The sequence below is a fragment of the Erithacus rubecula genome (genome assembly GCF_903797595.1).
Source record: "Erithacus rubecula genome assembly, chromosome: 15".
In the NCBI taxonomy this organism is placed as follows: domain Eukaryota; kingdom Metazoa; phylum Chordata; class Aves; order Passeriformes; family Muscicapidae; genus Erithacus; species Erithacus rubecula.
Window position 1 is genome coordinate 19,085,364 of NC_136667.1, and position 25,630 is coordinate 19,110,993.

Consider the following 25,630-nt stretch of genomic DNA (forward strand, 5'->3'; position numbering starts at 1 on the left):
TAAGGCTAATTTTGCAAACACTTGCTGTGGTCAAATATTCGAATATTCAATCTAGTATTTGAAGTCAGCAAAGCTACTGAGAATCCTAATGGTAAGCACGTGCTGAACTCAAGCCATAACCCTAAGAATTATTCACAACAAGTTGGCCCACTTCATTCCATTAAATTGTTCACAGAAATATACCTCTTAAAAATACACATTTGAAGACTCAACTCTAAACGAAACATTTTCACTTTCTGCCTGTGCTTGTCTTTTGTAAACTTATATTGCTCCAGTAATCAGTGCTGAGATAAAAAAAAGATTGCAAGGTCAGTATACACTAAGAAGTTGTCCTACAGCATGAAGAAAACATATGAAATACTCTATTCATTAGATTAAAAGGAAACTGTGTTATTTTCACATTTTACAATGCTGTACATAAAAATCAGTATATACTGAAAATATATAAAAAAAATCTGAATTAATGAAATGTATAGGCCCAGGGCCTATATGGGCTTCATGTAGCTTTGTACAGTGAACAGAACAGTGGTTTATAATTTGATAGAGACTGTCAGAAGGGTCTCTTTTCCATAAGAACTTTCAGTGTAGAGAAGAGAAGAAATACTGAATAAAGAGTAAATATGAACCCAACTGATGAAGAATGAAAGCAGCTGAAATTATAAGAGCCTCATTCAGTCCATATTCTGTACTGAGTCAATTTTTGCACTTAGCAGATAGTCATAACTTAGGTGCATTTAACAAATGTACACTGTCAACACAGCTTCAAAAACACCAGCAATAGAGACTACATTTTTCTGGGCAGTATATCTCCAACATGGGTATGACCTCACATCTTGAGAAAATACTACTTTTTTCAAAAATATACCTCTTTCTACTTTGATCTTGTCAAGGATTTCATTTTTGTCTGCTAAATCAGTTTTGATAGCTGTCTCTAGTTTAGCAATTTGCAGCTTCAGTTGCTGTTCCTTTGATCTCCATTGCTGTTCATGGGGCAGACTGAAGACACTGTGATAAAACAGTTAATATTAATAAACCGAAAATGTAAATAAAACTGTAATGTAAATTAAAAATGTTCTATGAAAAACTTCTAGAAATCAGCTTCAGCAGAAAATAATGATGAACCTTTCAGCAGCACAGAGATCACTATCATTGTGGCTAAGGAATTATGTAAATGTATATTGGTCTGCTGCTCCTGAAACCAAGGTGGCTCTCGCAGGCTGCACTTAAAAAACATGAAAGATTCGTGGGATGAGCAAAGGAACTGGCCTTAATTTAGAGCTCCAAAGTTAAAAAAAAGTTGATAGCATGCAGCATCTGTGGGACTAGGAAAGGAATTCAAATGCATATCCCAGAATAATCCACAACTGCAAATTTCAGCAAGTGACAACTACAAAACGGTTTTTTTTGTGTACAAACCCTCTTAATGTAGTGAATTGGGAGCATCCATCTGATTTATTTTAAATTTGTGAGACATACAGAACCTGAAGGCAGTTGTCTGGTCAAAGAAATGTTGACTACAAAGTGACAACCATTTTCTCATACTCTAAAAGAACAATTCTGATACTGGTTAAGAAGCACATAAAAAGCAATCTTTCTCCTGCTCAAAGAAATTTTTTTAAAAATGGGAGATTAGAATAACTACTTTGCCTTTAACATAATTTGCTTGTAAACTGCCCATCTATTTGCAAGGACTGCATGGATACAAAATCAGAACTGCTGAAACCACAATAAAATGTGTAACTCAGACTGAAACAAAAGGAATTATATAATTTCCAGTATTGTTCCTTGCAGGTAAAAAGAAAAAGCAATGGAATGTGCTTTCTTATAACTTAGACAGTGAGTACTATGCTCTTTATATTACTGTTTTTCAATTCTAGCATTCTCATTGACTTGAAAAATATCCATCTTAACAAATCATAAACCAGTTTGTTCACTTATAAAGTCTGTGAAAAATCATAAACTTAGTGGTTTTTAAGCAGTGGCATCAGGTCCTCAATTATTTCCTTTGCTGAAGCTCAACAGTTAACAAATATTATATTTTACATATATATAAATGTATTAAAAAATCTTCTGCAATCTATTTTGCTTGCAACTTATCTCTCCCAGAGATCTATATAGGAAGCCTCAACCAAAAAAAAAAAAAAGGTGAAGAAAGAAGTATTGTCACAGAGCCTTGTAGAGTGTACCTGAAAACTCAAAGAGAATGGCCTGCTCTAATGGCTGACTACATGCAGTGGTTCTGAGTACTCATAAGTGCAGCTACATCAAAAATACTTGAAGAACAACCTTAAGGTTAAAAAAAAAAAAAAACTTACAACATGAACTGTAGACTCTAAATTATATGGCAAGGGTTTATATTCCAGATTTGTGCTCTTCTTAAAAACTGTTTCATTTCCCTTATTTTGTAGTTTCCTCACTGTACACCTAACCATTTAATGTATTTCTTCAGTCACAGAGCAGCTTGACAGACTGTCTTTTACATCATGCATGAATTTAAGGAATGCTTCTAAGTCCTGCAGTAAAATAACATATATTTTACTCTCCTACCATTTTGAAGATAATATGCGGGGAATATAATGCACTGAACCCACTATCACTCCATAGTACTGCCCAGGAACCAAAAAGACACAGTGTGTTCTCTAACTGCTTAAAGTCTCACTGGTTCCATAAGGAAAGAGCAAAGTGTATCAAAAAAGGTTTCAAATACCCTTAGTTTTCACACTTCTGAAACAAATGTTTTCACATTTTAATGACAACTACGCGTGCATTTATTACCTTTAGGTACAATGACTTCACATAAAGATGTAGTAGCTACATCTAATCCAGTTTTTTGGAAGACTATACTGTCAGAGATCATTAAGAGTTACTATGATAGCAATTCAAGATTTGAGTGTTGAAACGAAGAACATTTCAGAAGACAGGTTTCATCCAAGACCATATAATGCTAGTGTTTATGTTGGTAGGTTTGAATTGTGTTGCTTTCTACATTTGAATTTGAAGATTCATGTGGAATGCCTTTCACGTCTGCTGCATTTCATTGGAGTTGAAGCCAGGTGGATAAACTATAACTGTCACCCACATCAGGCACTGTTTCTTTTGAAGGAATTTAAGCATTGCCAGATTTGCATTATAAGGTCATATCAAAACCACTCTGCCAAACCTTTTGTCAAAATGTATTGTTTTATTGGACAAAGAGTAAATAAAAAGTCAACTGACAAATTCATATTTATTCTCTGCAAACTTTTCAGGTGCAGTTCTGCAATCTTGGCAGAACATCAGCAGAGGATGGGTTTGTGTGTCTTTTCCTCTATTAAAAAGATATATTATTTTTCTAGCACCTGCGAATACTTTCTACTCCCCACTAGCAATGAGTAAGCTGCAATAGAGATGAATTCTGAAAATGGGAAACTGAAAAAGCTAGCCATTAAACAGTGGATATAATGAAATATCCATTTCTTAAATTTCTTGCTACTTTATGTGCTGGTTTTGGCTGAGGCAATTATTCTTCTTAGTGGCTGATATAGGGCTGTGTTTGGATTTGTGCTGAACACAGTGATAATACAGAGATGTTTTTGTCACTGCTTGAGCAGGGCCTTCTCAAGTTTTCATCCTGCTGTCCTGGGCTGAGGGCTGGGGAGTGTGAGAAACTTGGGGGTGACACAGCTTGGAGAACAGATCAAAGGGATATTTTCTAGTACATAAAGTAAGAGGAAGGAGGAGAAAGGGAGAACATTTGGAGTGATGGTGCTTGTCCTCCCAAGTCACTGTTATGTGTGATGGGGCCCTGAAGGTGCAGAACACTTGCTTGCCACTGGAAAACCAGGAATTAATTCCTTGTTTTGCTTTCCTTGTGTGCATGGCTTTTGCTTTCCCAATCGAACTGTCTTTATCTCACTGCACAGTTTTTCTAGCTTTTACCCTTTCAATTCTCTCCCCAGTCTGCTGGTGGGGAAGTGAGCAAGGGCTGCGAAGGGCTTGGGGGCTGGCTGGGGTTAAAGCACAACATGGAATGATGAAACGTGAATCAACATTTAAACGGGACTGTATGAAAAGACAGGTCATTTTAGATAAAAATTAGCAATACTGTAGGTTACTGCAAAGTAACAGAAGCATATTTAAATTTATTTAGCTAAGTATCTTCTTAAATTCTCTATGACTTAAGTAGAACAGAAATATATGTTGATTTGTTAGCGTTACTTTTCTGCAGAATAATAAAAAAGGAGAAAAAGAAATCACAATCAGAAACATTTACAACATGATCAAATTTTGGAGAAATCTACAATGATGAACTTAAGTAACAGACAACTGATCAACTTCCCCTAAATAAAACTCTTGAGTATTGTAATTATACAACTGCTACATTTTACACATAAAAAACTGTTTCAAGTTATTTGTATTCACTGTTTTTCATTTCTATAATTTTTAATTTCACCACAAACAGTACAAAAATTGTAAGAAATATTGTAAGAATATTATAAGCAAAATTTGCTATCACTCACAATGTGTTTAATCATTGTTTTTTTTTTGACAGACATCACACTGACAAGACAAACACATTAGGATACTAAATAATTCCAATACAAGAAAGGATGCCAAGCGTTTTACCTACTTTCTGAAGTAATTGTTAAGACATGTGTCTTATTATCTAGCCCTCTTCAGTGCAAAAAATCAGTTTCACAATAAAGGAAAAGCTCGTTTAAAGGTAATCTTTTTCTTTCATATGCTTGTGGCAGTTGGCTAGAATTACTTCTCTTCTGTATCAGAAGAAATGAAATGATAGCTATTGCAAAAGAAACAAACCACACCTCAAAAATAATTAGTGGAAAAGCTGTCAAATATGTGACTTTATATGGGTTCACTGTGAAGTGCTGGAAGAACTTAAGACAAAAATTCAAATACCTCTTTGTTAAAAAAAAACCACCCAAGAACAATCACAAGTCCCAAAATATACCCAAATTAATATATATATACACCTAGATGTATTCTTTCAACAATAACTCTAAAGAAAATAATGAGAAATTCAAGTAAGAGCTTCCTTCATTTAGCTCAAATCAAAGTGACTCCAAATTATTTTTAATGTAGTAACCGACTGTTTCAAGAGTATTAGAAAAACAGGACAGATGAAATACAGGCAGAATGTTTCCATATACACTTACTGATACGATCAACAGGAGCACGAAGATATTCGCACACATGCACAAACACTCAATATGCACATTCCAGCATGGAGTGCATGAAGAATTATTCAAAAGGACAGGAACCTAATTTTTTATATACAGAAACCATAACTTACCTGTTATGCAGCTTATCATAGTTTTCCTTCAAGAGCTCATTCTCTTTTTCCAGATCATTTATTCTTTCCTGTAACTGAAATGAAGAAAGAAGTTTCATTTGATGCACAGCACGAATGTGTGAATGTGTAAAGACAAATAGTTAATTATTTGTAGGCATTGTCAAGCTATTATTGCTTCTTTTTATATAAAATCATAATCACAGAATATTCTGAGTTGGAAGGGATCCACAAGGATCAACTCCAACTTTTAAGTGAATGGCCCATTTGGGGATGAAACTCACAACCTTGGCAGTATTTGTATCCTGCTCTAACAACAGAGCCAATCTCAGGGTATACATGCAAAATAATACAAAAATCTAAAAGCCTAAGTGTATTACTTATGACATTATAAACAACATATCCTTGTTTTCAAAATATTCACTAAAGCACTATTGTGAAAATAAATAGTGAATAGTGTTCACTAAAGTGAACACTATTCATTTCAAAGCTAAGAGATACCAAGAAGATACCTACATGCATTACAATAGTTTAAAGGTTTGGAGGAAGTATGTATGAGATAATCTTGGTAAACTTGGTTCATGCAATATACATTTAAAATAGGCAAACCAGGTGGTAAAACTAAATTTACTACAAAACGTAACAGAAAAACAAATAAGCTTGCAGACTCTTACTCCACATGCCTTGAAGAGAATGCCGAACAAACCACTTGACTTTTAGCCCTACGTGTGCATGACATTAGTCTGAGGGGCACTAGACAAAAAAACAGAAGTAACTGATTTGAACTGCTAAATCAGATGTAACACTATACTGTACTGGAATTAAATCAGGTTGAAAGAATACTAAAAAACTATTATCGATAAATCGAGTATGATTTTCATTCACTTAACAAACCACTTGTTCAGGATCAGAATTGAGTGAAATCCTATGCTTTAACCTCAAATATTGTCCAAACACTGGCACAGTGACTAAGGGGCACAGGGAACAGGTGTGGTTGCTATTCTATTAAAGGCAGCCATCAGCCCCTGTTTCTCCTTTTTAATGGGATAAAAGTATATGTATCAGTACTATATGTATCACTAGGTCAGCCTTCTAAATGTGTTTGAAACGTCTATTCACATTTCCACAATTCAAAGGTATTCCATCATTCACTCTTCCCTTATCTATTTGTACTTAAAACAGATTCAAGATCTCTTGAAGACAATCTCACCTCTTCTGTCTTTCTGTTCGAAATAGTCACTGACTGCAATTCTTTTTGAAGATGAAAGCACTTCAACCGCTCATCTTTAAGTTGAATATTCAGTTCATCACCTTTTGCTAATAAAGCATCATGGTTGGTCTTCAAGTTCTTTAGGTTCTGTGAAAAGAAAGGAAGGAATACCAATATCAGACCTAGCAGAATGCTCCCAGAGAGTATACTTCTACAGGGGGCTCTCAAGGCGCCATTGAGTAGATGTTCACAATGTGATCAGCAGGACACAGTTTTGAACTAAGTAACTGAAACTTACTTCTAGTAACTTATACTTCCCATGGCCAGCAGAACATGACCTGGTTGTCCTCCTAACATTAAACCCTCAGTTTTACTCAAGAAAATGACAAAGAAATAAATCTCTAAAGCAATGAAAAGATTTTGCTGTGGTTACAGTGGTTGGACATGCTAACCAAAAACCACTGAAGCAGCAAGCAGGAATCAGTGTTCTCCACATCTACACTAATCATAGAGCTTGCCACAGATCTTTTAACCCTTATATTTATGTAAACACATACACAAAACATAAAAATCTTTATACTTATAGATATACATATACACACAATTGTAGATACATAATTCTTTTGCAACCCTCATGCATTCAGCTCTATTTCCCAGACAGAAGAACTTAAATACAAGACTTCTGATTTCCTTTATATTTTCATTTACTTTGATGGATTATAGTAAGGCACATTTAACCAATGTAAAATTAAATGAAGGATGCTGATAGAGCCTCTATTTCCAGAACATGAGTTAATATTATATTGCCTATATTCCACAATCCTGCAATTAATCCTCATTCATTAAAAATTCTAATGTAAATCACATTCTAAATATGATTTGAGACAAAATAGTCGAAAGCCCACTCCGGTTTCATAAAATGAAACTGGATGAGAATTTATACCAAATACATACGTGAGTATAGTTAATGTTTAATGCTTTTAGACACAAAGAAGTTAGCTTCATTTTCATACAATATTCCTACAAAGTAGTTAAATGGAGAAGCTAAATGTTAAACCTGTAAAAATTGTTTACGTTCACATCTCCAGTCTGAACAGACTGGAAATGAACAAAACACCCATGAAAAAACAGTCACCAACTTGATCTTCAGCCTTTTGTATCTCACTTCTCAGGAAGATTAAAATCACAGGGAATAAACAATATTAGCAGTCAGTCTAGGAAAAAGAAATAGAGTTATTTTTATAGCTCTTTTATTATTTATCGTTATAAATTGGGAGAATTTAACTCTAAATTCTAGTCAAACTAGTAAAATTCTTAATTTTAGATTTTAGATTTCTTAACGGAAAGAAGACAAAAAACCTTGTTAAACCTCTCAGTTTGGCAGAGAAGCTGCAGGAAATGCACTGAAGAAGGGGAGGGAGGCAAATTAAAACAAAACGCAGAAACAAACATGGGCAAAAAAAGGAATCAAACAAAAATCTAATGGCACAAGTGTTATTTAGCGTGCTAACAATAAGCACACACAAGTATGAGTTTATAAGGATACTCAGTGTTTCCACTTCATAAGGTTGAATACTTTATGAAGCTCTATGGCAGCTAGGATTCCTACTTACAGGAAGTCACCAATTTCCAAGGTATTATTATACCACCTCTGTTTGCACATGCAGTTCTCCAAATGCATACAGGAAAAATCAGAAAAAAGCTGTGTAATTAAAACCTATAGGTAATCTACCACAGAATTGCATGTTCTGGAGATATTTTAAAAAATTGCTCTTTTTATAAGGAAAATTAACACTCAAAGTAGCCCTCTAAAATAATTTCCATGAACATATGAGCTTAGGTTAAATCCTAATGTCAGAACAGAAGAGCCAAACTGCCCAATCTTCAGTAAAGAGCAAGAGGAGGGGGCTTGGTACCCGTTTTAACAAACCAGTACATCTAAGTTAAAGTCCTCTCTCTATATCAGAGATCAGGGATCTCTTTCCATAGCTAGATGACTCAGTTCATTCTCCATAATCTGCTTGGTATGACTTTGCAGATGAAATCACCAAAACCTGCTAGACCCTGCTGAAAAAAAGAGAGATTAAGACTAAAAATCCCTACTCCATCTGGAGTAGTTTGAATGTAATGTAGGGTTCATTTTAATGTACTCAGTATTGAGTTAGAATTAGTAACTCTGTATAATTTTTCTTCTGTTTAGCATGCTTATGTGATAAGAATATAGGAATGTTACTGATCAAATTGCAATTACCTCTTGAAGCTGGAGAAATTTTCCTTCCATTACTGAAAGAGCATTGGTTTTCTCAGCCAGCTGTTTACGGACCTTGATCATTTCCACATTGTCCTGAATGTTTAGCCTTCAAAATCAAAAAGAAATGCATCATAAACTCACACTTTGAAGAAGATGTAGTGTGTAGCACCCAAATTAATTTGTTCATATATAATTCACACTAGAGTTTAGATAAATAAACATTCTACTGTTTGACAACACAGCAACTCCAACCAATACATATACACCTTTGTGAAGTGTATAAAACTCTATCTGACAGAAAAAGGAAAACAATCCTATGCCTGAAAAGATTGTTTTCCCTCCCTCCCACCGCCCAAAGTATTCAGTGTCAGTAGAATACCATTTTGTGAAGTTTCCACCTATCAAATACTGTAAGGAAAATGTGAGTTAGCAATTCAGACTGTAACACCTTAATTCTGGTATTCAAATAAGCTGCAACTGTGTCACAATTACAAGAAAATTATTTAATAGCTATGCAGATATTTTACAATACTAAGATTAATTTGAGCCTGTACTGTTTATTAGAAAGGACATTTAAAGTAATTTGAAATCCACTTAGGTGTTTTTCAAAACTTCAAATGTTGCAACTAAACCTCATTACTTCCACAAGTACGACAGGATAAGCTAATCAGGATTTTTATTAATATAAATTATGATAAAATCAGAATAAATTTTCATTATCTGAAAAGGCAATTTCTCTTCCAATATTTATCTATTTTAGACATGCTGCACAAATTCTCACAATGCTATGCTGCAGCAAGTGAAGTGGCTACAAAGCTTAGACATCTGGAGAACAGCTGAGTATGTAAGTAAAGTAATTTTATTCTCTAATACCAGAAGAGTGTTAAAGATTTTCATTTATGCCAAGATTTCCTGCAACAGAAGAACCAGTATTTTTCTACTATTTGTAGACTCCAAATTACTGAGTATTAGTGAACATTAAATTGTCTGCAATGAACCTACACTTAAAATTTGATAAGAATTCAAGTGAAGGAAAAATAGGTGATTAGAATTTTATAACTTGAACTTCAATTGAACCTGCATCAGCTGGAAAAGAGTTCTTTAAAATGGTAATGACAACCTTTTTGTTTATTTATGAAGAAACATCATAACGCATTATTGTACCTATCTCCTTGCTTAGAATTATCCATGCTAGATGGCAAAACATTTTATGACTTGGTTTCACTAATCAGACAAAAATTAATAAGTCCTATATTTCTTTACAGAAGTAGTAACTACCACAGCTACCTACATACATCATGGCATAGCTCTTCTAACTCTTCCATGATGGAGATTTTAATTTTTCACAATACCTTTGGCTTGCTGTACCCTGCTCTTTTAGCCGTAGGGTGGATTCTTCAATTTCCTTTTCTTTCCTCCTCAGCTGACTCCCAAGAATCTCTCTGGCATGGTCTAGTTCCTCAATTTGCTTCCTCTGGGACTCAATGACAGTCTCCCTGCAAGAACAAGTATCCTATATTCCAAAACCAGTACTTTTTCAAAGGAAAAGAAAAAGAGTACTCAAGTAAGCCAAACTTTTAAGTATTTGGCAAAATCTCCATTTCTTATTAACATATATAATAGGAGAGGCTTGTGAGTTTAAATTGCTATGAGAGCATGACACAAACTCTCAAATTAAATGTTTCTGTGGACTGAATAATGTTTAGCAGAACCTCACTAAAACTCTGTCCATTTCTCATACATTGTATTAGAAGTATCCTTCTAATCCATTAGCACCAATGGTTTCTCAAAAACAAAACAAAAAGAGCTATCACAACATTAGATCTTCAACAGATGGAGCACTGAAAATAATTTTTAAGCGTTTTTTCTGAGATGGGAAAAATATAAACACCTCGTCACCCAAAAATAAAAAAATAAAATTAAAAAAAAATCAAAATATGTGTTTTAAACAGTGGACGTTATCCAGTAAATGCAATTTAAAAAGTAATTTATATGAATATTTCTGTACAACTACTTCTTATGATTCCAGTTAATCTTTGTGTTTATAAAATTTCAAGCATAAAAACAAAGACTGCACATTAATCCATATATTTCTAAACTTAGCTTGCCCATTAATTAGAAATCTATCATTTACAGAGAATGTAATTGATAACCTGATTCAAGTAAATCAAAATGGAAATAAACAAACAGCTTTTAGAACACCCAAGTTTTAAACACACAATTCAAAGAAAAATATTCTAATTAGCCCTCAATATCTTTAAATTACACGTTAACTACCTTTTCTATGTAACACTTCTCTATTCTAATGCAATCTCTACATCAAGGATGCTCTAAGGGTTTCCTAGGCTTCAGTTTCAGTTAAAATGTGGAGTTGGATTACAATCCACACTCCACAATGAAAAAAAGTTAATCAGAATAATTTTACATAACTATCCCAATACTTTTTGGACTTCTTCATAAAATCTGTCTGCCTCTAGAAATGAAACTTAAATGCATCAGTGAAATGAATTCACATAGTCACTTGCATGGTGCTGCATATTTTAGAAGTTATGTTGGTAAAAATTTTGCAGCTAAGGTTCCTTCTTCTTTTGTCAGCTTTGACCCATAACAATGAATGTAGGGATTGCATCCTAACAAAGGGAGCCTCGCCGCTGGAGACCAGTTTTAACTTGTAGCCAAATTCTTATGTATCTACATTTTGCATTCTAAATCCCTGATTCTTTATTCTCTTCATCATAAAACATTTCTGCATTGTTACCAGTATTATTGCTGTCAGAACTAACCATTTTTTTTTCTGAAGTGAAAACTAATTAAAATATTTACTTTTTTCCCTTCAAGAAAACTTTTAAGAATTTTGACAAAATATAAGTAATATGAAAATCATACAAATTTCTGATTTCAGCCCTTGAAGCCTCGAGCAGACTCTGTCCATATTTGGAGAGCACAAGATCAGATGATCTCACTTCTAAACTCTGAAATCTCATTCCTGAAAACCAAAAAAAGATAAATTTTTTACTTGTTGAATGAAAAAGCTTTTAACTATCTTTATACAGTACAAACAATTGCAACTTCTGTACAGATGTCATAAAAAGTACTTTCACATCAAAATCACATGGAAAGAAATAATCATAGTATGCACATTATAAGCTGCTGTAAAATCTGAAGGATGGGTGATGCAGAACAGTGTTGAAGTGAACTGTCAAAAACATGTCCTCAAAGTTTTTTGGAAGACTTTACTTTCAAATACAGAGGATAGAGATTGTGTCTTCAAAGAAAAGAAATGCCAGTATTATTAGAGAAGAACATAGATTTGTAATCACTTTTTCTCAGCATTTTCTTTGCAAAATGCAGTCATTCACCCAGACATGCAACTGTTAGGACAATATTTTAGTAGCAGTGCAGGTAATTTCCTTGTGTTGTGCAGAAGCATCCTATGCCCATAGCGAAGAAGAGAAGTGAGAAATTATTTAAGAATTGTTACTTCAGGAGCAAATGCAATGGTTTGTTCACATTTTTCTCCTACTCTTAGCAATAAGAAATTAACCAAGTTTTGAGGTAGGATCAAACACATTTCATTTCAAAAACAGCATTAATACAGCCATCCCTCATTCTCCAGAACTGCACCATTTAGGTTCAAGGTACAATGATACCAGCAGCTTCCCAAAATGCCTGAAAAAACCTAACTACTTTACTGCTTTAACTTGATCTATTTTGAATTTTGATCTTTAAGTGTATTTTAAGGTACTTGTAGTAGTGACACACACACATATGTGCGTGTGTGTGTATGTGTGTATGCATATGTGTGTGCATATATGCCTATTGTTAAATTTTGTCCTAATCAAGGAATTTCTTAGATGGTTGCACTCAGTAAAGAAAGCAAGTATTTACAGAACATTCATATCTGATTAGGACTTTTGGATGAGCTTTCCACAGTATTTTTTAAATCATCCAAACAAAAAGCAGATACAGGAAGCTATAATTATTATTTGTAGAGTTTTCTTGTCTCTTCATACCTTAGAGATAGCTGAACTATCCTTATTTTTTCCAGGCATTTTATTTTTTGAAAATTGCTCTGCATATTTTCTGATCTGCACTACAAATATTTTGAAATCCAGACTCATGGTGTCAAGAGCAATCAAAGGGTTTGCTGTTTCTAATAAATGTGAATTATACCCTTCTTGGTGTGCTCTGGCATTCCCACAGCCTCACTCTCTTTTTTGAGACCAGTGTTCACACGAGATTGAACAGAGCTGTACAGACAAGGCCTATGGCCTTGAATCTGGAGCTGCTGTTTAGTTGAAATGAGTTTGTTGCGGAGGCTCTCATTTTGTTTCTCAAGCTCACGAACTCTTTCTCGCAAATGCTCGATCATGTCTTCCAGCTCCAGAGCTTGACCCAGCCGCTTGGGTCCACAGCCAGTCTGGTCACATTTTCTTTTATCATTAACAAGCCGTATTAATTTGGTGGTCATTCTGGGGAAAACAATTAAAAAATATGAAAAATAACGTGAAAAGTCAGCATAAAAAGTATTCTGTTGAAAGGAATTTAACCACTGTGAAGACTTCAGCATAGAACCTTGATAGCAAACTTCCAAGTTTTGATATAACTATTGTTGCCTGTGACGAGTTCTTCGAAGATAACTGAAACCACTAAGCAGCAATTTGATTCACAGCACTGACAAGTAACAGTATCCTGAAGCTTATCATTTAAAGTTAGTAAAGAAGGGACATATTTACATTGTGTGCAATTTTACCTAAGTGCACTGTGAGTATGCCCACCTGGTGTAAGTGGATGATGAGGGATATTTCCTGTGCACAGAAACATAGGAATTGACATTTGAAATACTGAAACAATTCATTCGATCTACCACCTTGTATTTGACAACCTGACACAAAAGATGGAAATTATGTAATGCTGGTCAACTGGACCATGGCTCACTGAATATTGAGTCAAAAGAAAACAATGTTTTGGACTTTAAAGTATTAAATAGGCAATATTTTCAACCACCCTTTGATGAATTCATTAGCTCCTCACCAGAAACTGGCTTAAATGTAGAAAGACTTTGTTAAAAATTAGCACAACGTGAACACAGAGTCACAGTGTTCAGCCTTCCTGCAATATGATAACACTACAAACAGTTCTTCACAGTCCAGACTGGTTTGCTGCCAACTAAGTCCTGGCAAAGATTAGTACACAAATCTTAGTATACTAAGTTTAATAATCACCCTAAAGTAGCTTGTGTATTATTGGGCAAACTTGGTACTGTGCTCGTCATGCTATTTGGGACTTTTTCACCAAAGTTATTAATTACACTGAATAAAGGAGCAATGATTATAAAGATATTTTAGTGTTAATTCACCAATAAAAAGCTAGATGTTATTCAACTTCTTGAAAGACAGACTGGGACCAAAAACGGGGCAGAATCTCCCTGTAGAAACCATTTTGATTCTAGAATGAAATGCCTGATGAACCATTAGGCCGCTCTCCAATTACCAGAACACTCTGCCAGCACAGCTGGGAATCCAAGGCATCATCTCTGATGTAGCAGACAGCAGTGTACCTCTGTACATGGAGATCTAACAGGGGTTACTGCAAAAATCACTTCACATACTCAGAGATAAACAGAAATCAATACAAAAACCACATCCAGTGAGTGATTTTTGCTACTGCATTAAAAAGTGGTCTGAGAGAAATCAGCACAATTTTTAGTTTGTTGATGATGCTTTAAAGGGACAAAAACATACTGAGAGTTAAAATAAAAATATTAAACCTCATACCTTTTAATTTTCTCCTCTTGCTTATTTGCATGCTGTTTGAGTAGGATGTGGTCATCACGCAGATGAAGAAATCTGTCTTCCAGCTCCTCTCGACTGATTCGTGATATGACTTCTTGAGTCTTTACATTCTGTGTAGATTCTACCCAAACCAAGGCAATTTTAAGTTATGTTCAATATATTCAACAACATATAATTCAAAGTCTAACTCACTTTGAAATTTTGAAAAAAAATTAACGAAAATTTTCAAGTAATATGATATTTTACACTTGTTTCAGTCTATTGATTAATCTCCTAAGACTTACTGGCAGGTTAATCACTTATTTCTTCCTTTCTCATAGAGAGTGAAAAAAACCATAGCTCAAATGATTCAGCAAATGCATTACTTATGCAATGCAAACATAATTTAGCAAGCAACCAGGAACAGTCAAACATACTAATTAAAAAGACAGGATAAGCATTACCATTGAGATGCTTCCTAATCTGTTTCAAAGTGAACATACTCTTTTGAAGCTTGAAAGAATTAACTTGCAGTTGTGAAAATGAACTCAAATAAGAGACTAAGCCCAGCAGATCCATTCTAATAGCGGCTGAGTAACACATAAGAACTGCATAGTACTTTTGGGCTCCATTTTGTTAAACAGATCTGACTTTGTCCTCAATTTAGCAAAAAAGCATTCTCTTTCCTCCTGGAAGGATGAATGTTATAGCTCGATGAGTTTTCCAGTTTTTAGCATCTCACAGCAACTTCTCTCTTTTAACAATCTACTTGAACATAGTCATAGTGCCTTTCAAAATTTAACTGTGATTTTGAACTTAATTTTGTGAAACATTTTTAGAAAGAAGTTAAGGAAGCCACTGATTGAAATCTGTAATTGCAATAAACAGCACCTGGTACAAACCTTGCAATCCTTCAATTCCAGCTGGAGTTAGGACTGTATCTCTCATAGCCAGGTTCCCCACAGTTTCATCAGCTGAAAGAGGCATGGCTTACCTAGGAATAACAAAATTCAAATGCTTTTCCATCTGCAATTTAAACTGTGAGATTAGAATGAACTACAAAAACATCATATAAAATGATGGCAAAAGTAATGACATTGACTGAAATTACAGACTTGTGTGTTACTATAAATGTTCCTATCTCGACTGAACTCCTCAGAGGACAACCAAAACCTTCAAGTTTAACATCATGACATTTTTAATTTATGCACAAAACATGGCTTATTTGGTTATGCAGTAGCTCCAATTGTATTTAATGCATGCAGAATGTATTAGAGCTTTTAAAGTTCTAGTTCTATTGTCTTCAGCAACTTGTGAGCTAAGGCCGTATTTCCAATTAGATGTGGGAAGAGGACCTTAGGGGGTTGTTTCTGGGTTGTTTTTTTTGTTTGTTTGTCTGTTGTGTTTCTAGTAGGGGGTTTTGTTTTTTTGGTAGGGTTCTTTTTTTTTTTCTTTTTGGTTGGTTGGTTAGGTTTCTTTGTTGTTCTTGTTGTTGTTCATTTTAAGTCGGGTCAAAGCTTGAGGCATTAATTGGTAGGTAATGCCATCTTCTACATTCTGAATGGGACTCTGAAATAAGGTGCTGGGGGTTAAGGAATCATTTCAGTGTTACCTGTCAATCTCTTAGTCTTCTCTCAGTCATTGTCCCAAGAGAAATTACTTCTAAAATAGAGAATGAGTGAGCCTATGAATGAGTGGCCAGAGAACTAAGGAATGCTGAAACAACATGAAGTCCTTAGGATGGCCTTCCCTCCCTACATTGTTACACCCTTCAGGTGATATAAATTGATTTACTTCCTTAGTGAATCCCAAAATATGTAGGATATACATTGGCATATTAACAGAGACCTTAAAAAGACTTGCATCAGAAGACAGAAGTGCCATAATACAGCCCACAAACACACCATGAAGTATCTCTTAATTTTATCATCAAAATGTTATAAATGCATGACATGTTGCTGGCTCTTTGCAAGTACTGGGATAAATGCTATACGTATAATGTTAAAATAGCATTTCTGTATGGATATAGCCTTGGTTAATAGTAAAAGTTAGATATAAGTTTTTAGAGGTAGTATGCTTAAACTACCCGCTTAGTCAAAGATAACAGCCCGTGAACATGTGATGGGGACCCTGCAGCTGACAAGACAATTATCAACACTCACCGGCTGGGACCACCACCCAAATTAAAAGGGGTAAGGAGAAGAATAAAACCACAAGCCAAAAAACACGCACGCTCTGAAAAGGCGGACTCGAGGAGTGGCCATGTTAAACAGTTCCCAGAAACAGATGACTATGCATGAAGGTCTATGAATACGTAACAAATGGATGGATCGTAAAACGTATTTAAAGGGGTGTTCTCGAAGCAGCGGTGTGTTCTTGGCAGCTTGCCAAGCACCCGGCCGTTTTAACCCTTTGCTGTATGTATGTCTCCTATTGTCTTTTTTTTTTCTTTTTTTTCTTTTTTTTATTAAACCTTTTAATTCTCCCAAAACACTAAATCGCGTTTTTCACAAAAACTACTGCCGAAGTGATGTCCTCCTTCTACCAGCTAAGCCCTCTATCTTAAACTAGTCTCCATATGGCTTTGTCCTAAGGAACAAAAAGGATTAATGGAAGTTCAGTTTCCAACAAGTCAGTCTTGCTTGCAAAAAGTCTTTTGTTTTTTTAACCACTAAAATTTAGAATAAAATAACAATTGATACCTGGACAGACCCAGATGCTATGCTGAACCTCAAAATTTTAAATCAGATTTTATCTCCAAGAAAAGTTACCATACAATCACTGCAGCACTTTCGTTAATTAAAAAATAAAATAATTACACATACAAAGAGAAGAAAATTTTCCCTATCTCTAGAATTTGTTTACAAAAATTTCCAGTTAGATATAAGCAGGAATTTTACAGTTACTGGAGTTCAAGAAACTTTAACTTCCTTATATACTTCACTACTTAATGTTTCTATCACCATCTGACAGATTACTAAACACTGCTTATGACTTTGCTGTGTTATATGAGAACAGCCTGTAATGAGATAAATACTTAAAACTGGAGAATTAAACCTTATGCTTTAGGTCCAAAATTATATATAACTCATAGAAGTGAACTGTTGTCTCAGCATCATTCCAAAGTAGCAAACCCAAAGATGGATTACTTAAATTTTCAAAAGTAGTCAGCCAGTGGGGGTAGGAAGCAGTCCCAGGGAAGGGGTTTCTACGGAAATCTTAAAAATTACACCTTTTAATTGTTTCAATGTGGATTTAGAATTTAATGAGTCTTGTACATGGCCAAAATGATGCTTTTCTTGCTAGTTTCCCATATCCGGCAGGGAAACCCAGCGGGTTGAACCCAGCGGCTCACTCCCGCTTTTTACGTACAAAACAGATACTGCAACCGAAAAGGTCTCTCAGGCTGCTCTAAGTAAAGCGGTGAGAAACTGCCTTTCCCACGGGCACCGAGCTGCGAGCGAGCAGCCTCACGGCTCCGACATGATCTCTTCAGGAGCTCCGCCGCAGGCCGGCTCCCCCGCTGGGGACAGCTCGCTGCGGGGAGCGCTGCCACATCCCCCGGAGCAACTCCGGGCTCACGGGCTCCCCGCGCCGCCCCTGGAGAGGAGCACCCCTCCCACTCACCGCCCCGCCGGCCCGGCCCGGCCCGGCCCGAAGCCCAACGCTCCGCCGCAACTGCCCCGGGACACACCGCTCCGTCCGCTTCCGGGGCCGCGGGCCGCGGGCCGCGCTGCCTGCTGGGAGTTGGAGTTCGGGGCGAGGCCGAGCGCCGCCGGCCCGCACTCGGGACACACCCTCGACCTCTGCCGCCGCAGTGCTCGGCGAGCAAAGCAGGAGAGCGGCGGCGGTAGCTGGAGGTACTGCTTAAAAATGTTTAATATGCAAGCGTTTTCTAGATTGCTGCTCTTGCTGCCTGTTGTACCTCTGCTGGGTTTGTTTCCAAAACAGCAGTCCGGAAAAGCAGTAAGTGAAAGTAATTCTAGTGATATTAATGAAAGGAAGGCTAATGAATAGAGTTAGAGGAACAGAGAGAGAGAATGAAAGAGAGGGAAATAGAGAGCTAGAGAGAAACAGGTAAGTACAAACAGAAGGAGAAAGACAGGAGACAAACAATATAAAGGGAGAGAGAAATAGAGAGTTAGCGAGAAAAACAGTCTGAGAGAGAAAGAGTTAGAAACAGCGTAAGAGAGAAAGCAAAAGATGTAGGGGTTAAAGCAAATTAGTAAAATACAGTTACAGAAACAGAGAAAAAGAAATAGACTTACAGGGAAAGAGTGGTAGAGCGAAATAAGGGTATAGTGATAAACTTAGAGAACCAGAGAGATACAGAGAGTTCGAAATAGAAAAGTAAAATCAGAAACAGATTGAAAGGTAAAGTGAGAAGCAAAGCAAAAAAGACAGTGAAGAAAAGGAATAAATCACACCAAATAAAGACGGGGAGGGGGGTGGAGAAGGAGTGGAGTATCTTTATTCAATTCAACTTTATGGAATGGATTTTTTATTTACACTTCATCAAAACACAGCCAAACAATGTATACAAAGGCAAGGAGAGATACAAGTGGAATTAAAAATGCAATCCATATACACGCTGTTAAATGCAAACATATATAGAGTAATACATGGAAATGCAGCAGCAAATGCAGAACAATACTATTGCAAGCCAAATACATATTAACACAATATATCCATCCTCCTATTTCAGAAATGTTGACTACATTTTGTTTTATTTATACAGGAAATAAAAAAGACAATCGTCACACAGAAAACAAAACTCTCGTCCACCACATGGAAATCTTTAGGCTTACCTGCGACTCACTGTCCTCTCGACACGACTGCTTCCTTACACCATGGCCCTCACTGCTCCTTGGGAGCGTGGTTCCCGGGAGCCTCGGGAAATCCTCCTGCCTGACGAAAACCCCAAGCCCTGGTAAGTCTGTGCCCTAACTTTGGCAATGAACGTCGCCTTGCAGACCGGTCAGGACCGAGGAGAAAAAAAACCCAGCTGAGGGTGGGGGGAAAACAACCCAGCGGGGGATTTTTTATTCTAAATTTTAAAAATAGTTTAAAAACGTGATAGGTAAAAGTCAGGCACGCAAGGTTAGACCAAGTCAGCACACACACTCACACAGGCTGACGCAAGCATTGGCAGACAGACGCAAACTCTCACAGACAGACATAAACAGTCTTCAAGTACAATATGGGTATGCAGACTTGAAAGAGTACAAGGTACTCTTTCAGGAAGCTAGACAGACTGCTGTGCTAGAGGTGGCTTAGGAGAAAAGTGCAACTCTCTGTGTGCCCTGCTTCTTCTATGAGTACCATGCACGTTAATCTTCCTTCTTAGCCGGAGTCACTGACACACAGTACACTGCGCAGAGCACTCTGCTGCTCTGCTTCTTGCTTGTTCGCGCTTTGTGTTTTACAGCGATTTCTCTCTAACAGAGGTGAATTGTCTTCTGCTGCTCACCCAGTACACCCTGCTGCTAGCTTCTGCTACTCCCAAAACATGCCTGACATGTGCAATTTTCTTCTAAAGCCTCTGTTCCATACAAATCTGCCCTGCATCTTGTAAGAGTGCTGTGCACTCCTTGAGCCCTCCATAGCGAACAGCACAATAGTGAAAGTAATGCTTAGGAGAAAGCGTGCACAGCACACAGCATTCCTGGCCTTGCACTGAACATACCAATGTCATCTCTGCATATGGCAGCCGGATTAACAAGCGTCTTATTTGCCACAGAAAACTGCATGAAGAGTACGTATTGCGGCAGCTAAGCTATGGGAATTTCAATTTCCTTCTTCCTAGTTCTGTGCTCTTCTCCTTGCAGAGTTCCAAGAATGTATGGCAGTCATAGGACAAGGAAAGAAGACTGGTATGGAACTGAGGATTTAGTAGAAAAGTGCACATGTCAGGCGTGTTTTGGCAGTAGCAGAAGCTAGCAGCAGAGTGTACTGAGTGAGCAGTATAGACAATTCACCTCTGTTAGAGAGAAATCGCTGTAAAACACAAAGCGCGATACAAGCAAGAAGCAGAGCAGCAGAGTTCTCTGCGCAGTGTACTGTTTGTCAGTGACTCCTGCTAAGAAGGAAGATCAACCACAGCTAACTTTGCTACTACATGCAAATTCTACATGCAGCCTCCTGTGCTAAACAGGATCTTGCTGTTAGGCTTTGAAATGCAGAGAACACACTGGCCTGTACAGTGGAAAGGGAGAAGTGCTGTGTGGTGCGCTTGCTTTCTCTTTAGCTTGAAGTACACTTTCGCTTTGCAGACTTGAAAGAGTGCAAGGTACTCTTTCAGGAAGCTAGACAGACTGCTGTGCTATAGATGGCTTAGGAGAAAAGTGCACCTCTCTGTGTGCCCTGCTTCTTCTATGAGTACCATGCACGTTAATCTTCCTTCTTAGCCGGAGTCACTGACACACAGTACACTGCGCAGAGCACTCTGCTGCTCTGCTTCTTGCTTGTTCGCGCTTTGTGTTTTACAGCGATTTCTCTCTAACAGAGGTGAATTGTCTTCTGCTGCTCACTCAGTACACCCTGCTGCTAGCTTCTGCTACTGCCAAAACATGCCTGGCATGTGCAATTTTCTTCTAAAGCCTCTGTTCCATACAAATCTGCCCTGCATCTTGTAAGAGTGCTGTGCACTCCTTGAACCCTCCATAGCGAACAGCACAGTAGTGAAAGTAATGCTTAGGAGAAAGCGTGCACAGCACACAGCATTCCTGGCCTTGCACTGAACATACCAATGTCATCTCTGCATATGGCAGCCGGATTAACAAGCGTCTTATTTGCCACAGAAAACTGCATGAAGTGTACGTATTGCAGCAGCTAAGCTATGGGAAGTTGAATTTTCTTCTTCCTAGTTCTGTGCTCTTCTCCTTGCAGGGTTTCAACAGTGTATGGCAGTGTTAGCAGAAGGAAAGAAGACTGGTATGGAACTGAGGGTTTAGAAGAAAAGTGCACATGCCAGGCGTGTTTTGGCAGTAGCAGAAGCTAGCAGCAGAGTGTACTGAGTGAGCAGTATAGACAATTCACCTCTGTTAGAGAGAAATCGCTGTAAAACACAAAGCGCGAACAAGCAAGAAGCAGAGCAGCAGAGTGCTCTGCGCAGTGTACTGTTTGTCAGTGACTCCTGGTAAGAAGGAAGATCAACCACAGCTAACTTTGCTACTACATGCAAATTCTACATGCAGCCTCCTGTGCTAAACAGGATCTTGCTGTTAGGCTTTGAAATGCAGAGAACACACTGGCCTGTACAGTGGAAAGGGAGAAGTGCTGTGTGGTGCGCTTGCTTTCTCTTTAGCTTGAAGTACACTTTCGCTTTGCAGACTTGAAAGAGTGCAAGGTACTCTTTCAGGAAGCTAGACAGACTGCTGTGCTATAGATGGCTTAGGAGAAAAGTGCACCTCTCTGTGTGCCCTGCTTCTTCTAGGAGTACCATGCACGTTGATCTTCCTTCTTAGCCGGAGTCACTGACACACAGTACACTGCTCAGAGCACTCTGCTGCTCTGCTTCTTGCTTGTTCGCGCTTTGTGTTTTACAGCGATTTCTCTCTAACAGAGGTGAATTGTCTTCTGCTGCTCACCCAGTGCACCCTGCTGCTAGCTTCTGCTACTGCCAAAACATGCCTGACATGTGCAATTTTCTTCTAAAGCCTCTGTTCCATACAAATCTGCCCTGCATCTTGTAAGAGTGCTGTGCACTCCTTGAACCCTCCATAGCGAACAGCACAGTAGTGAAAGTAATGCTTAGGAGAAAGCGTGCACAGCACACAGCATTCCTGGCCTTGCACTGAACATACCAATGTCATCTCTGCATATGGCAGCCGGATTAACAAGCGTCTTATTTGCCACAGAAAACTGCATGTGAATATGTATTGTAGCAGCAAAGCTATGGGAAGTTGAATTTTCTTCTTACTAGTTCTGTGCTCTTCTCCTTGCAGGGTTTCAACAGTGTATGGCAGTCTTACCAGAAGGAAAGAAGACTGGTATGGAACTGAGGCTTTAGAAGAAAAGTGCACATGCCAGGCGTGTTTTGGCAGTAGCAGAAGCTAGCAGCAGAGTGTACTGAGTGAGCAGTATAGACAATTCACCTCTGTTAGAGAGAAATCGCTGTAAAACACAAAGCGCGAACAAGCAAGAAGCAGAGCAGCAGAGTTCTCTGCGCAGTGTACTGTTTGTCAGTGACTCCTGCTAAGAAGGAAGATCAACCACAGCTAACTTTGCTACTACATGCAAATTCTACATGCAGCCTCCTGTGCTAAACAGGATCTTGCTGTTAGGCTTTGAAATGCAGAGAACACACTGGCCTGTACAGTGGAAAGGGAGAAGTGCTGTGTGGTGCGCTTGCTTTCTCTTTAGCTTGAAGTACACTTTCGCTTTGCAGACTTGAAAGAGTGCAAGGTACTCTTTCAGGAAGCTAGACAGACTGCTGTGCTATAGATGGCTTAGGAGAAAAGTGCACCTCTCTGTGTGCCCTGCTTCTTCTATGAGTACCATGCACGTTAATCTTCCTTCTTAGCCGGAGTCACTGACACACAGTACACTGCGCAGAGCACTCTGCTGCTCTGCTTCTTGCTTGTTCGCGCTTTGTGTTTTACAGCGATTTCTCTCTAACAGAGGTGAATTGTCTTCTGCTGCTCACCCAGTACACCCTGCTGCTAGCTTCTGCTACTGCCAAAACATGCCTGGCATGTGCAATTTTCTTCTAAAGCCTCTGTTCCATACAAATCTGCGCTGCATCTTGTAAGAGTGCTGTGCACTCCTTGAACCCTCCATAGCGAACAGCACAGTAGTGAAAGTAATGCTTAGGAGAAAGCGTGCACAGCACACAGCATTCCTGGCCTTGCACTGAACATACCAATGTCATCTCTGCATATGGCAGCCGGATTAACAAGCGTCTTATTTGCCACAGAAAACTGCATGTGAATATGTATTGCAGCAGCAAAGCTATGGGAAGTTGAATTTTCTTCTTCCTAGTTCTGTGCTCTTCTCCTTGCAGGGTTTCAACAGTGTATGGCAGTGTTAGCAGAAGGAAAGAAGACTGGTATGGAACTGAGGGTTTAGAAGAAAAGTGCACATGCCAGGCGTGTTTTGGCAGTAGCAGAAGCTAGCAGCAGAGTGTACTGAGTGAGCAGTATAGACAATTCACCTCTGTTAGAGAGAAATCGCTGTAAAACACAAAGCGCGAACAAGCAAGAAGCAGAGCAGCAGAGTGCTCTGCGCAGTGTACTGTTTGTCAGTGACTCCTGGTAAGAAGGAAGATCAACCACAGCTAACTTTGCTACTACATGCAAATTCTACATGCAGCCTCCTGTGCTAAACAGGATCTTGCTGTTAGGCTTTGAAATGCAGAGAACACACTGGCCTGTACAGTGGAAAGGGAGAAGTGGTGTGTGGTGCGCTTGCTTTCTCTTTAGCTTGAAGTACACTTTCGCTTTGCAGACTTGAAGGAGTGCAAGGTACTCTTTCAGGAAGCTAGACAGACTGCTGTGCTATAGATGGCTTAGGAGAAAAGTGCACCTCTCTGTGTGCCCTGCTTCTTCTAGGAGTACCATGCACGTTGATCTTCCTTCTTAGCCGGAGTCACTGACACACAGTACACTGCTCAGAGCACTCTGCTGCTCTGCTTCTTGCTTGTTCGCGCTTTGTGTTTTACAGCGATTTCTCTCTAACAGAGGTGAATTGTCTTCTGCTGCTCACCCAGTGCACCCTGCTGCTAGCTTCTGCTACTGCCAAAACATGCCTGACATGTGCAATTTTCTTCTAAAGCCTCTGTTCCATACAAATCTGCCCTGCATCTTGTAAGAGTGCTGTGCACTCCTTGAACCCTCCATAGCGAACAGCACAGTAGTGAAAGTAATGCTTAGGAGAAAGCGTGCACAGCACACAGCATTCCTGGCCTTGCACTGAACATACCAATGTCATCTCTGCATATGGCAGCCGGATTAACAAGCGTCTTATTTGCCACAGAAAACTGCATGTGAATATGTATTGTAGCAGCAAAGCTATGGGAAGTTGAATTTTCTTCTTACTAGTTCTGTGCTCTTCTCCTTGCAGGGTTTCAACAGTGTATGGCAGTCTTACCAGAAGGAAAGAAGACTGGTATGGAACTGAGGCTTTAGAAGAAAAGTGCACATGCCAGGCGTGTTTTGGCAGTAGCAGAAGCTAGCAGCAGAGTGTACTGAGTGAGCAGTATAGACAATTCACCTCTGTTAGAGAGAAATCGCTGTAAAACACAAAGCGCGAACAAGCAAGAAGCAGAGCAGCAGAGTGCTCTGCGCAGTGTACTGTTTGTCAGTGACTCCTGCTAAGAAGGAAGATCAACCACAGCTAACTTTGCTACTACATGCAAATTCTACATGCAGCCTCCTGTGCTAAACAGGATCTTGCTGTTAGGCTTTGAAATGCAGAGAACACACTGGCCTGTACAGTGGAAAGGGAGAAGTGCTGTGTGGTGCGCTTGCTTTCTCTTTAGCTTGAAGTACACTTTCGCTTTGCAGACTTGAAAGAGTGCAAGGTACTCTTTCAGGAAGCTAGACAGACTGCTGTGCTATAGATGGCTTAGGAGAAAAGTGCACCTCTCTGTCTGCCCTGCTTCTTCTATGAGTACCATGCACGTTAATCTTCCTTCTTAGCCGGAGTCACTGACACACAGTACACTGCGCAGAGCACTCTGCTGCTCTGCTTCTTGCTTGATTCGCGCTTTGTGTTTTACAGCGATTTCTCTCTAACAGAGGTGAATTGTCTATACTGTTCACTCAGTACACCCTGCTGCTAGCTTCTGCTACTGCCAAAACATGCCTGGCATGCGCAATTTTCTTCTAAAGCCTCTGTTCCATACAAATCTGCGCTGCATCTTGTAAGAGTGCTGTGCACTCCTTGAACCCTGCATAGCGAACAGCACAGTAGTGAAAGTAATGCTTAGGAGAAAGGGTGCACAGCACACAGCATTCCTGGCCTTGCACTGAACATACCAATGTCATCTCTGCATATGGCAGCCGGATTAACAAGCGTCTCATTTGCCACAGAAAACTGCATGTGAATATGTATTGTAGCAGCAAAGCTATGGGAAGTTGAATTTTCTTCTTATTAGTTCTGTG

The 25,630-nt window shown here is 38.4% G+C and overlaps 1 protein-coding gene across 1 annotated transcript in view; it reads right to left on the reverse strand.

Moving 5' to 3' along the window:
* RPGRIP1L (RPGRIP1 like) overlaps positions 1-18,067 on the reverse strand; it is a 40,111-nt gene extending 22,044 nt beyond the window's left edge. Inside the window, exons 1-10 of the mRNA XM_079319091.1 lie at positions 17,898-18,067; positions 15,428-15,551; positions 14,529-14,667; positions 12,925-13,223; positions 11,638-11,737; positions 10,104-10,247; positions 8,752-8,857; positions 6,501-6,647; positions 5,294-5,367; positions 866-1,005 (exon numbers count right to left, since the gene is read on the reverse strand). Coding sequence (XP_079175217.1) covers positions 866-1,005; positions 5,294-5,367; positions 6,501-6,647; positions 8,752-8,857; positions 10,104-10,247; positions 11,638-11,737; positions 12,925-13,223; positions 14,529-14,667; positions 15,428-15,512 — 1,234 coding nt within the window. The 5' untranslated portion in view covers positions 15,513-15,551; positions 17,898-18,067. The remainder of the gene's footprint in view (positions 1-865; positions 1,006-5,293; positions 5,368-6,500; positions 6,648-8,751; positions 8,858-10,103; positions 10,248-11,637; positions 11,738-12,924; positions 13,224-14,528; positions 14,668-15,427; positions 15,552-17,897) is intronic.
* Positions 18,068-25,630: the final 7,563 nt, after the last annotated feature.